This window comes from Anopheles funestus, chromosome 3RL, assembly GCF_943734845.2.
Source record: "Anopheles funestus chromosome 3RL, idAnoFuneDA-416_04, whole genome shotgun sequence".
NCBI classification, from domain to species: Eukaryota; Metazoa; Arthropoda; class Insecta; order Diptera; family Culicidae; genus Anopheles; species Anopheles funestus.
Window position 1 is genome coordinate 71,597,904 of NC_064599.1, and position 14,100 is coordinate 71,612,003.

General features: G+C 37.0%; 2 protein-coding genes and 1 long non-coding RNA gene across 8 annotated transcripts in view; 2 read left to right on the plus strand and 1 right to left on the minus strand.

Moving 5' to 3' along the window:
* Positions 1 to 2,874: 2,874 nt before the first annotated feature.
* On the minus strand, positions 2,875 to 5,815 carry LOC125769375 (uncharacterized). Of its 2 annotated transcripts, XR_007419055.1 has the most exons (4): positions 5,247 to 5,815; positions 4,487 to 4,866; positions 3,775 to 3,964; positions 2,875 to 3,584 (listed from the first exon to the last, which is right to left on the minus strand). It is a non-coding gene; the product is annotated as an uncharacterized LOC125769375 (long non-coding RNA). The 2 variants fall into 2 exon arrangements; XR_007419054.1 differs by lacking the exon at positions 5,247 to 5,815 and having other exon boundaries at positions 4,487 to 4,921.
* Positions 5,816 to 7,092: 1,277 nt separating this feature from the next.
* On the plus strand, positions 7,093 to 8,574 carry LOC125769367 (cyclic AMP-responsive element-binding protein 5-like). Its single transcript, XM_049438062.1, has 2 exons — positions 7,093 to 7,344; positions 7,489 to 8,574. The coding sequence occupies exons 1-2, from the start codon at positions 7,324 to 7,326 to the stop codon at positions 8,212 to 8,214; spliced, it is 747 nt and encodes a 248-aa protein (XP_049294019.1). The 5' UTR covers positions 7,093 to 7,323; the 3' UTR covers positions 8,215 to 8,574.
* Positions 8,575 to 9,795: 1,221 nt separating this feature from the next.
* Positions 9,796 to 14,100, plus strand: part of LOC125769360 (beta-1-syntrophin) — a 125,106-nt gene continuing 120,801 nt past the window's right edge. The window contains exons 1-2 of one of the 5 annotated variants that reach the window (XM_049438052.1): positions 9,796 to 10,152; positions 11,675 to 11,999. The gene's annotated coding sequence lies outside the window, so the exon portion shown is untranslated. Of the gene's footprint in view, positions 12,000 to 14,100 lie in introns of all 5 variants that reach the window. The other 4 variants (XM_049438051.1, XM_049438053.1, XM_049438050.1 and 1 more) reach the window with 4 other exon arrangements.

Here is a 14,100-nt window from a genome sequence, read left to right on the forward strand (position 1 = left end):
GATATATTTTGATGGGAATTTGTTGCAATAAGTTTCTTTTCACTAAAATAGTGCTTTAAATTAAAAAAAGAATAAAAAATCAGAAAAAAATTTGAAAAAAATTTTCCACTCGAAAATTTCATAAGGCTTACCCCTTACGATTTTTTTGGGAAATTTTGCAAAAAAAATTAAATTGTTTTATTTTAATGCCAATGGGTTGCAATGAGTTTCTGTTTACTCTAATAATGCTTGAAATAAAAAAAAGAATGAAAAATAATAAAAAAATCAAAAACTTAAAAAAAAATGAAGATTTTCCTCATTTTTGCACCAAATTTTGCCTATAACTCGGTCGGTGTCCAACAAATCGCCAAACTTTAACCTGTGGTCGATAGATGGCACCAATGGCTACATTTTCTTCTAGGACGGCCATACCCTTAGTTGTCTGTGCCAGAAGTTATTCGAGGAACCAAGTTCCATACCCTGTTTGAGAAAATGTAAAATTTTCCTCATTTTTGCACCAAGTTTTGCCTATAACTCGGTCGGTATCCAACGGATCGCCAAACTTTAACCTGTGGTCGGTAGATGGCACCAATGGCTACATTTTCTTCTTGGACAGCCATGCCCTTAGATGTCTGTGCCAGAAATTATTCGAGGAATCAAGTTCCTTACCCTGTTTGAGAAAATGTAAAATTTTCCTCATTTTTGAGCAATGTAGCAAAAATTTTAAATGTGATATATTTTGATGGGAATTTGTTGCAATAAGTTTCTTTTCACTAAAATAGTGCTTTAAATTAAAAAAAGAATAAAAAATCAGAAAAAAATTTCAAAAAAATTTTTCATTCGAAAATTTCATAAGGCTTACCCCTTACGATTTTTTTGGGAAATTTTGCAAAAAAAATTAAATCGTTTTATTTTAATGCCAATGGGTTGCAATGAGTTTCTTTTCACTCTAATAATGCTTGAAATAAAAAAAAGAATGAAAAATAATAAAAAAATCAAAAAATTAACAAAAAAAAAGTAGATTTTCCTCATTTTTGCACCAAATTTTGCCTATAACTCGGTCGGTATCCAACGAATCGCCAATCTTTAACCTGTGGTCGATAGATGGCACCAATGGCTACATTTTCTTCTTGGACAGCCATGCCCTTAGATGTCTGTGCCAGAAATTATTCGAGGAATCAAGTTCCTTACCCTGTTTGAGAAAATGTAAAATTTTCCTCATTTTTGCACCAAGTTTTGCCTATAACTCGGTCGGTATCCAACGAATCGCCAATCTTTAACCTGTGGTCGATAGATGGCACCAATGGCTACATTTTCTTCTTGGACGGCCATGCCCTTAGATGTCTGTGCCAGAAGTTATTCGAGGAATCAAGTTCCTTACCCTGTTTGAGAAAATGTAAAATTTTCCTCATTTTTGCACCAAGTTTTGCCTATAACTCGGTCGGTATCCAACGAATCGCCAATCTTTAACCTGTGGTCGATAGATGGCACCAATGGCTACATTTTCTTCTTGGAGAGCCATGCCCTCAGATGTCTGTGCCAGAAATTATTCGAGGAATCAAGTTCCTTACCCTGTTTGAGAAAATGTAAAATTTTCCTCATTTTTGAGCAATGTAGCAAAAATTTTAAATGTGATATATTTTGATGGGAATTTGTTGCAATAAGTTTCTTTTCACTAAAATAGTGCTTTAAATTAAAAAAAGAATAAAAAATCAGTAAAAAATTTCAAAAAAATTTTCCACTCGAAAATTTCATAAGGCTTACCCCTTACGATTTTTTTGGGAAATTTTGCAAAAAAAATTAAATTGTTTTATTTTAATGCCAATGGGTTGCAATGAGTTTCTTTTCACTCTAATAATGCTTGAAATAAAAAAACGAATGAAAAATAATAAAAAAAATCAAAAAATTAACAAAAAAAAGTAGATTTTCCTCATTTTTGCACCAAATTTTGCCTATAACTCGGTCGGTATCCAACGAATCGCCAATCTTTAACCTGTGGTCGATAGATGGCACCAATGGCTACATTTTCTTCTTGGACAGCCATGCCCTTAGATGTCTGTGCCAGAAATTATTCGAGGAATCAAGTTCCTTACCCTGTTTGAGAAAATGTAAAATTTTCCTCATTTTTGCACCAAGTTTTGCCTATAACTCGGTCGGTATGCAACGAATCGCCAATCTTTAACCTGTGGTCGATAGTTGGCACCAATGGCTACATTTTTTTCTTGGACGGCCATGCCCTTAGATGTCTGTGCCAGAAATTATTCGAGGAATCAAGTTCCTTACCCTGTTTGAGAAAATGTAAAATTTTCCTCATTTTTGCACCAAATTTTGCCTATAACTCGGTCGGTATCCAACGGATCGCCAAACTTTAACCTGTGGTCGGTAGATGGCACCAATGGCTACATTTTCTTCTTGGACAGCCATGTCGTTAGATGTCTGTGCCAGAAATTATTCGAGGAATCAAGTTCCTTACCCTGTTTGAGAAAATGTAAAATTTTCCTCATTTTTGAGCACTGTAGCAAAAATTTTAAATGTGATATATTTTGATGGGAATTTGTTGCACTAAGTTTCTTTTCACTTAAATAGTGCTTTAAATTAAAAAAAGAATAAAAAATCAGAAAAAAATTTCAAAAAAATTTTCCACTCGAAAATTTCATAAGGCTTACCCATTACGATTTTTTTGGGAAATTTTGCAAAAAAAATTAAATTGTTTTATTTTAATGCCAATGGGTTGCAATGAGTTTCTGTTTACTCTAATAATGCTTGAAATAAAAAAAAGAATGAAAAATAATAAAAAAAATCAAAAAATTAAAAAAAAATGAAGATTTTCCTCATTTTTGCGCCAAATTTTGCCTATAACTCGGTCGGTGTCCAACAAATCGCCAAACTTTAACCTGTGGTCGATAGATGGCAGCAATGGCTACATTTTCTTCTAGGACGGCCATACCCTTAGTTGTCTGTGCCAGAAGTTATTCGAGGAACCAAGTTCCATACCCTGTTTGAGAAAATGTAAAATTTTCCTCATTTTTGCACCAAGTTTTGCCTATAACTCGGTCGGTATCCAACGGATCGCCAAACTTTAACCTGTGGTCGGTAGATGGCACCAATGGCTACATTTTCTTCTTGGACAGCCATGCCCTTAGATGTCTGTGCCAGAAGTTATTCGAGGAATCAAGTTCCTTACCCTGTTTGAGAAAATGTAAAATTTTCCTCATTTTTGAGCAATGTAGCAAAAATTTTAAATGTGATATATTTTGATGGGAATTTGTTGCAATAAGTTTCTTTTCACTAAAATAGTGCTTTAAATTAAAAAAAGAATAAAAAATCAGAAAAAAATTTCAAAAAAATTTTCCACTCGAAAATTTCATAAGGCTTACCCCTTACGATTTTTTTGGGAAATTTTGCAAAAAAAATTAAATTGTTTTATTTTAATGCCAATGGGTTGCAATGAGTTTCTTTGCACTCTAATAATGCTTGAAATAAAAAAAAGAATGAAAAATAATAAAAAAATCAAAAAATTAACAAAAAAAAGTAGATTTTCCTCATTTTTGCACCAAATTTTGCCTATAACTCGGTCGGTATCCAACGAATCGCCAATCTTTAACCTGTGGTCAATAGATGGCACCAATGGCAACATTTTCTTCTTGGACGGGTATGCCCTCAGATGTCTGTGCCAGAAGTTATTCGAGGAACCAAGTTCCATACCCTGTTTGAGAAAATGTAAAATTTTCTTCATTTTTGCACCAAGTTTTGCCTATAACTCGGTCGGTATCCAACGGATCGCCAAACTTTAACCTGTGGTCGATAGATGGCACCAATGGCTACATTTTCTTCTTGGAGAGCCATGCCCTCAGATGTCTGTGCCAGAAGTTATTCGAGGAACCAAGTTCCATACCCTGTTTGAGAAAATGTAAAATTTTCTTCATTTTTGCACCAAGTTTTGCCTATAACTCGGTCGGTATCCAACGGATCGCCAAACTTTAACCTGTGGTCGGTAGATGGCACCAATGGCTACATTTTCTTCTTGGACAGCCATGCCCTTAGATGTCTGTGCCAGAAATTATTCGAGGAATCAAGTTCCTTACCCTGTTTGAGAAAATGTAAAATTTTCCTCATTTTTGAGCAATGTAGCAAAAATTTTAAATGTGATATATTTTGATGGGAATTTGTTGCAATAAGTTTCTTTTCACTAAAATAGTGCTTTAAATTAAAAAAAGAATAAAAAATCAGAAAAAAATTTCAAAAAAATTTTCCACTCGAAAATTTCATAAGGCTTACCCCTTACGATTTTTTTGGGAAATTTTGCAAAAAAAATTAAATTGTTTTATTTTAATGCCAATGAGTTGCAATGAGTTTCTTTTCACTCTAATAATGCTTGAAATAAAAAAAAAAATGAAAAATAATAAAAAAATCAAAAAATTAACAAAAAAAAAGTAGATTTTCCTCATTTTTGCACCAAATTTTGCCTATAACTCGGTCGGTATCCAACGAATCGCCAATCTTTAACCTGTGGTCGATAGATGGCACCAATGGCTACATTTTCTTCTTGGACAGCCATGCCCTTAGATGTCTGTGCCAGAAATTATTCGAGGAATCAAGTTCCTTACCCTGTTTGAGAAAATGTAAAATTTTCCTCATTTTTGCACCAAATTTTGCCTATAACTCGGTCGGTATCCAACGAATCGCCAATCTTTAACCTGTGGTCGATAGATGGCACCAATGGCTACATTTTCTTCTTGGACGGGTATGCCCTCAGATGTCTGTGCCAGAAGTTATTCGAGGAACCAAGTTCCATACCCTGTTTGAGAAAATGTAAAATTTTCTTCATTTTTGCACCAAGTTTTGCCTATAACTCGGTCGGTATCCAACGGATCGCCAAACTTTAACCTGTGGTCGATAGATGGCACCAATGGCTACATTTTCTTCTTGGACGGCCATGCCCTTAGATGTCTGTGCCAGAAATTATTCGAGGAATCAAGTTCCTTACCCTGTTTGAGAAAATGTAAAATTTTCCTCATTTTTGCACCAACTTTTGCCTATAACTCGGTCGGTATCCAACGAATCGCCAATCTTTAACCTGTGGTCGATAGATGGCACCAATGGCTACATTTTCCTCTTGGAGAGCCATGCCCTTAGATGTCTGTGCCAGAAGTTATTCGAGGAGCCAAGTTCCATACCCTGTTTGAGAAGATGTAAAATTTTCTTCATTTTTGCATCAAGTTTTGCCTATAACTCGGTCGGTATCCAACGGATCGCCAAACTTTAACCTGTGGTCGGTAGATGGCACCAATGGCTACATTTTCTTCTTGGACAGCCATGCCCTTAGATGTCTGTGCCAGAAATTATTCGAGGAATCAAGTTCCTTACTCTGTTTGAGAAAATGTAAAATTTTCCTCATTTTTGAGCAATGTAGCAAAAATTTTAAATGTGATATATTTTGATGGGAATTTGTTGCAATAAGTTTCTTTTCACTAAAATAGTGCTTTAAATTAAAAAAAGAATAAAAAATCAGAAAAAAATTTCAAAAAAATTTTCCACTCGAAAATTTCATAAGGCTTACCCCTTACGATTTTTTTGGGAAATTTTGCAAAAAAAATTAAATTGTTTTATTTTAATGCCAATGGGTTGCAATGAGTTTCTTTTCACTCTAATAATGCTTGAAATAAAAAAAAGAATGAAAAATAATAAAAAAATCAAAAAATTAAAAAAAATGAAGATTTTCCTCATTTTTGCACCAACTTTTGCCTATAACTCGGTCGGTATCCAACGGATCGCCAATCTTTAACCTGTGGTCGATAGATGGCACCAATGGCTACGTTTTCTTCTTGGACGGCCATACCCCTAGTTGTGTGTGCCAGAAGTTATTCGAGGAACCAAGTTCCTTACCCTGTTTGAGAAAATGTAAAATTTTCCTCATTTTTGAGCAATACAGCAAAATATAAAATATTGATATATTTTAATGCAAATTTATTGCAATAAGTTTCTTTTCACTCAAATAATGCTTTAAATTAAAAAAATAATAAAAATTCAGAAAAAAATTTCAAAAAAAATTTCTACTCGAAAATTTCATAAGGCTTACCCCTTACGTTTTTTTTGAGAAATTTTGCAAAAAAAATTAAATTGGTTTATTTTAACGCCAATTGGTTGAAAAAAGATTCTTTTCACCCAAATAATGCTTCAAATAAAAAAACAGATTAAAAAATTATAAAAATCTGAAAATTTCATAGGCTAAAACCTTACCTATTTTTGAGTAATTTGGCAAAATTTATAAATTGATTTATTTTAATACGAATTTGTTGCAACACGTTCGCAAATGCGACAATTTCTAAGCATATAGTGACGGGGTTACGTTCTACTACACCGAAGATTGAGAATAGAATCTCACCCCTAGACTTTATCGTCCGTAGTTTAAGCACTTGACCTATCTGGTTGAAACAAACAAGGCCTAATAAGTTCTGATGGAATATCATACTTGTAATAAAATACCCTTTAAGACAATAATAAAAAGAATACAATATTAATAAGATTTTTCTGGAATTACAAAATAGAATAGCAAAGAATTCAAAAGTAACGTGTAAACACCGCTTAAGACACGATTTGTAAGAGAAGGAAAAAGAGAAATAAAGTACTACAGAGAAAAGACTTGAAATGCAGGATATTAATCAGTCTTCTTGTGATACGAAGATTAATGAAATTGTAAATTATCATTTAAAAATTAATAAAATGAACAATGACTAATTTCTGTAAATTATAACAACATTGTCCTGCGAGTAAAAGTCCCCTACTTCAGTTGCTGACTAATTATTATATATTATAATTATACACATAAATATTAATCGGACTCATTACAAAGAACGGTAAACGGTTTGATTTATCTAATAATTTTTGCATTTAAAATCATACCACCTTGTTACATCGTAGATGCAGAGAGCACCGTGGCAATCGATTACGCACAGTTTATTATTGGCAAAACTATTGTCCAAAACATCAGTCCAACCGGCTTGGAAGAGAAATGCCTTAGACTCACTTATCACCACCCTTTTTGCGGAATCGATGCGCACAATTAAAGCGCAACGGCGTGACAGTTGTATAAAGAAGATTTACAACGTTCCGCTCTTCGATGACCAATCGGTTTGGTTGAATAGTGGGATACCGAACAACGGGTGGATAGCAAAAGTTGACCGAGGTATAAAAACTACCGGACGTAACCAGCAAAAGCATCAGTTCACTTTCAACACTCTCCAGCGTAGCAATAGAGCAGTGTGACTTACTAAAAACGTGACCAGTGCAAACTGACCCGCTGTTTAGCTTCTTCGATAGTAAAGATAGACGTACAACTCGCGAATGGCAATGGCTGGTGAAATGGTAAGTATTTCGTTCCGGCTTTTTGATCATCGTTACCGATTTTTTTTGGTGAGGCATAAAATAAATGTTATCAAATCGCAACACGCTTTCTTCGCCAATGGTTTCCCTTTCACTCATTGCGTTATTTACTTTTGTGTCTACCAGGTGCTGGCAAGTTGTCTATTCGCATTATTACTTGTGGTACCGGGACTGGATGGATCCTACCCAAGTGCTTCCGGACAGGAGAATGTGTTTCCACATGCGCTGAAGAATGTTCATTCTGTAGAAGAAAGAGGTCCCTTTCATGCGTCTCAGGAGTATCATCCACATCAACATGCTCTAGACTATCAGCATGTGGCAGTTCCCCCTCAACAGCATCATCCGCATCAAGTCTATCATCCAGCACCGAACCCCGAACAGCAGCCGCATCTCTTCCAACCTCATCAGCAGTATCTAGTTCAGTCTACGTACAATGTTGGCTCTCACCAGGTTGAACATCAAGTTCAACAATCTCACCTTCACCAGGCTAAACAACGCCATACGGCACTGCCGTACAACAATCAGCGTTTGCACGTGAAGGTAGATCACCCAGGAGTTACGCATGGATTCGCTCATCCAGTTGATCCGATTGCGCAACACCATCGACAACAGGTTGCCCAGGAACCGAAGAAGGATTATCGATCATTGATTCCGAAAAGTATCGCTCCGAAGCTAAACCCACTGCATCATTCTTTCCACCAAAAGCGTAACTTTGTGCCACTGCATCACATCACACGACAGGTGCCACTTCCGGCGGGAAAGATGAACCAGGGACAGCAACACTCCCACGTACAATCTCAACCAGTTAAGGCAGCTCTATCTGCTCCACCACCGAAGCATATTTCTGGATAATGTTTGCCAATAGCATTTGTTTAATAAAACATATTTATTTTCAAACCAAACATGAAATTATCTAATTTTGTTCCCAATAACGGAAATGAACGTATAAGGTACTTAAGAAAAATAGTTGATTAAAATACTTAAATGGGCGTCATATTGTGGTATCATGTTAAATGAACCGTTCAGTTGAAATTTAAAAGTCTAAACACTAACCTTTTTATTGAGTGATTTTTGTGATTATTGAAAGTAAAGTGATGCAAGAAAGGGTGTCTATTTTATCATCAAAAAGTTATGTAACATATCTAAAAATAACATATCATGTAACATAATGGTATTTAGAGAAAGAGAATGTTTATATTACCGTGTAGTTTTAAATTCGATGATGTATGACATCACAAATGTTTGGGCCGGCGCGGCGGTGGAGATAGTAGCGGCTCCGGTCTCTACACGACAGGTCCAGGGATCGAATCCCATCAGTACCGAACTTCAGGACGTTGTACTGATTTTCCTGCTATGGGTAAATAATTTCAACGAAAGTCAGAAATTGCAGGCCAAGAAGTTCTCTTGTAGTGCCACAAAAGAAGAGAATGACTTAACTGAATGTGAAATTTTCCTTTTCAACACATTTTCTTTTACAACTTCCAGACCAATAAGACAGGAGTGACAGGAGTAAAGCCTTAGCATAAATAAAGAAAACAGCGATAAACTTTTAGCTTATTATTAAATTGAAAAGTAAAAAAAAGTATTAGAAATTAAGCCATATTTCCGTATTGAAATTTAAACATGTGATTAAATAGTGTATTTGATTTATGTGCTCATTTTCGACATTGTTTTGTTATATTTAATAATGTTTTATTTACTTATATATTTATGTATTTCAGTACGATAGCTGAAGTGCGTATAGTTTTTATATGTTATTTGCTACTTTTATTTAATAAAGAAACAGTAGCAAAAGTGAAAAAAGAATAGAAAAAGTAATAAAAAAGCATGGGTAAAACACCACGCGATAGTGATTTCAACGTTGCTTTATGTAAGCGCGCCAAATTCAATTTAAACCGAAGAGCCCTGTAAATTTCAAATTTGAACGAACCACTATCCTACCCCTAAATTAAGTTCATTTAACCGTTGCACAGTGGTAAGGTACAAAGGAAAAAAATCGTTTTTGGTCGTTCTTATATTTCAAAATTATAATACATTGCAATTAAATTATAAACCTAAAAAGTTCTAATACAGCTTTAGTTGATTTCTTGTAGAGGATTTAAAAGAAATTATCGAAAAAAATAAGAGCAAAATCATACATAAAAAATGTGTTTCAAAAGTAAAGCGTGATTAGTTGATCAATTGTAGATATTTTAATTTTCACTCATCGAAATCTTTTGTTTTTGCATAACTCGTATAAATCGTATAAGTAGCATTGAAGTTGTAGTTTAGTAGCAAGTTTGAAATCTACTCATTGTGGTTGCAAACTTACCGAGAGTCAGCATGCTTTTGTTATCAGTCAGAAAAATCCTCCAAAACAGATCCGTTCTCTCAATGCAATGCGAGCTCCGATGGTTGGAGGGTATCACCAAAAACCCAGCATGTGAGAAACGTGCGAGCGAAACCATGCGCTGTGTGCGTTCCAGCTTCGCGTATCTTTGGCGCAGTCTCGGTCGCTGGGCGTCAGGTTCGCGTGCTCACTGTCAGCCAGCGGTCGGTTAGTTGGACGAGCGCAGTGGTCGGTTTCGGTTCGGTCTTACGGTACGGCGTTAGTTTTGGTCTACCCCACGCGTTTTGCGACACGCTCGCTGGTCGCGCGGTTCAATAACGCGAGCCGCCGTTGCGTTCCAGCGTCAGCTCTTTCCCACGCGTCACGTCTGTGCTTTGTGTGGGGGGAGGTTTTTTTGGAGGGCGCCTTGTACGTGTGTCAAGCGATGGTAGGTCGTGGAATGTGGCGCCTCCTTCCTGTGCGTACGTACGATTAATGTCGAAGAATGTCGTGCGAAATATCCACCCGACACGGGCAAGGATATTAAGGGGCCAGTGTCAGAAAGCTTATCACATATGTCAAAAAGGATGTTAGTTTTGTTGGTATGCTCTCGATAAAAATTCTTCTTCCAAAAAAAGGGGTGATAAAAGTGGTGAGAACATAATAAGTGAATGCATCATACGCATCATCATTACTGGAAAATTTCAAAACTCGTAAACGAAAGGAAACTCTCCACTAACTACCTCCTTGGAAGTGTGTTTTTTTTGCATCACTCAAACAACTAAAGCTTTTCACTCGATTGTTTCAATGTTTTCGCCCACCACCACCAACAGCCTATACCCGAAAAGCAGCGCGAAGTTCAAGAAAGTTCACACAGAATGTCGATATTGTGGCACAACGTTTCTGTGCTTCTTCCTTTGCGAAAAACGGACGGTAAAGTTATCCCTCCCCCCGCCCGATACGCGGGACTGGGCGTGGGTGGTAAGTGGGCATAGTGTTTTGCGGAAAAGTCACGCCGAATTCCGTACGAACGTCGCCCGTGTGGGTTGGCGTGAAACGTGAAAATCGATTCCCTCGCGCTGTGGAAAAGCGAAGTGAAATGTGACGACGGTGGAGAAGGAAGAAATGCTATACGATTTACTGGTGGAAAATGATTGAGCGAAAGAGAGCGTAATGGTTGGTTCTACGAGAGTGGAAGTGTGAGCGAATGAGTGCATAAGGTGCGGAAAGCGTTTTTGACAGTGTTCGGGGGGGAGAAAAAAAAAGATTCCATCCTCCTGTCTTTAGTGAGAGGAAAAGTGCTTGTTTGAGTCTGTATGTGTGTGTGAGTTGTGGTGAATGGAACGACTCACTCGTGAGAAAAAATGTTCGCTAGTGCTTTATGGGCTGTGAGGGAAAATGGGATTGTTTACTTTAGTGTTTCATTCATTTTAGGATACGTTAGTTGAGATGAGAATTTCATTAAACAGAGAGAGAGAGTGAGAGAAAGTAGGAACGTCTTCTGTTTGTGCAAAGGAAAATTTAACAATATGATAAAGAAAAAGTTTTCCACAAATGAAACAAAATAAAGACACATTTACTGTACCGAGTGAAGTTGAAGCAGAAAAAAAGCACAAATCTTTTGCTGTGTTGTGAAAATACTGAGCGTAGTAGGCTGGGAAATTCTTGTTCGTAAGCTCACCAATTGCGTTTTGCTCTCACCTCTGCGTTCCGTGAGTGCCTCATTTTCTTCACCGGTGCTTCTAATTTTCCGAAAGAATTTTTATAGACAATTTCTTCGGAATCGCATAATTATTAGTTGATTGTTTTATGTTGATACTGTTCTGTGTTATGTTGTGAAAGTAATAAATCAGCTCATATTTACGAGCTAATGTGTGTTGTGAGCGTGAGAGAAGAGTAAGAGAGAAAGAGAAAGAGAGAGATCGGTGGCTGAGTGTCTGTTCTGTGCCCCCTTCTGTGGTTACATATTAATGTTGTGTGTGTTTGTGTGATTTTTTTTTACAGTGCGCAGGGAATGCATCCTTTCGAGTGCAGTGAGTGTGTAAGAAATGTGAAGCATCCTGGGCGTATGGAAGTGCAGCATTTGTGGCACGCATAGTGTGTAAGTGGTAAATACCGTGTGGACGACGGCGTGGTTAGATTGGATGCCGTCTGCGTACACGGAGCTCTGTTTGGAGCTGGTTACATCAGCAGCACTCTCTAATAAGATTACGCGCGCCCAGGAAGAGGATAGGTGTAGAAGGCTTTTCACTGGTTTCAGTGTTACCTTACCTTGGGCACGTGTCGTAGACAAGCAATCTCCTTTCGCTGCTCAAAAAAATAAACGAATGTAAGTAAACAAATACGCAGAAGAAAAAAATCGAACTATATGGTTATGTGATGAAAACGAAGGTCTAGGTTCAGTTGTTACCAGTAGCATTAGAATGCATTAGAATTAAAAAGAAAGTCTAGACCTAAACTTTTGTTATTCGAACGAAAGAGGAAAGAAGATATGCTCACTTAAAAGGATCATGTTGGAGGATTAAAATTTAAAAGTTAAAAAAAACCGTAAAAGATGATGTAAAATCAGGATTTAAACTTATTCTTCTTTTGGAAGCTTTTTAACTTCTTCTTCATATTATGCATAAAGGTAATATTAAGTCGTATTATTATCATATAACGACATAAAAGCGTATAAGCCAAGAACTGGAGCGATACGATACAATAATTCGAGGTCCAGCTCAGATTCGAACCGCGAACTTTGGTGTAAGAGTTCGAATGTCGAGGCTCAAGGCCACGGTACGATTCGCAACATTACACGCATCCAGAGCATTTGCTTTACAGTGTGATAAAGCATGCGAAATGTTGTTAATTAGTGTATTTGATTTAGTTTGAAATAATACTTTTGAATCGTGATTTCTTTTTGATATATTTCATGTTTGATTGATTTGATTGATTGATTTGATTGATTCAACGCGCAACAAACTTCATTTAAAAGTGAAAATAATATGCCCAATTTGCTTCTTTCTGTTCAGTAAAGTGTATATTGTTTATCGCATTAGGGTTTCGATCAGATTTACTTACGCTTAAGCGCTTAAGTAGACAGACATTACTATGTGGGATGAAGAAACAACGAACGATAACACGAAAAAAAATCCAAATTCGTATTTGATTGTTGGAAAATTTCATGCTTGGCTTAAACATTACCATGATTAGTAAAAAAAGAAAAAGGTCATCACCCTCCAAAGCTGGTCAGCACGACTTCGTGGAAGGTCAGTGCTAGGTTTCCTGTCACAAATTGTACAAATCACCTTGATTATTAGGCGTCCCGAGCGTCCCAAAGGTTGCCCACGGAGGAGTCCCACAAGAAGGTGTTTGTTGGCGCATAAACAGCTGCAATCTTCACACGACTGAGCTGTATCCGGTGATGGAAAACATGTTCCAGGAAGGATACGGATAGTATGTCTAACACATCCAGGCAAAATCCAGTACTTTTGGGTTTTATAAAGCTTTTTTTCTTCCCCATTTTTTTGGGTGGGTTTTATACTGGAAGGTATTATTTAATTTATGGACAAACATGGCTGTTTAGGAAACATAAAGCTCTCTGTGTAGCAAAACAGTAACGTTCGAATTTAAGGGCAGAAACTCCGTTGGGTGATATATTTCTCTTCTCTTTATGTACACTCACCGTCAACCGTTAATAGAAGCCTGTTAACCGTTGATAGACTTGCCCTTAATTAACTAAATCAATATACTGCCACGTGCCACGTGCGGGATGCTGCATTCGGGGAAGGAGAGAAAAAAATGAGCGATCGTAAACAGACATAATTCTTCTGCGCGTTTCGAATTTACGACCATTTCCTGGTGGATGGAATACACTACCAAATAACAACAAAAAAAAATAAATTGGGAGCACAAGAGGCAAAAGCAAAATCCAGAACGAGTGAGTAAAAAACAGATATAAATAAAGTGATTCTCACACCTTACGAATGCGTCGAATATTTTGGCAGTTGGCAAAAAAAAAACCCACCACATAAGCGGGCAGCGAGAGATGAGAGAGAGAGAGAAAGAAAGAAAAAACACAATCCCAGACACTGCACCATCCATCCTGGCCAATCAAGAAGTATTATCAAGATTAATGGGGCCTGAACAAGCTCCTTTTTTTTTGGTGTTGAGCCTCCGCACGTTTCACTCTGTGTGCATTATTGTGGCGTTTTGTTTGTGTTTTTTTTGTTTGGTGTTGTCCTTCTCCTCGTTCGACATCCCGGGAGGGGAAGGACCTTCATACACCTGTGTTCCACCAGTCTGGATGAGGTGGGTATATCCCCAATCCGGGTAGACCCATCTTTCCTACTCATTGGCCGGAAATGATAATAAAATTTATGATTTATGTACCAACGTTTCTTCCTTTCCGCAGTTGAACCGCTCTCACCTCATTTGCTGGGATTGGG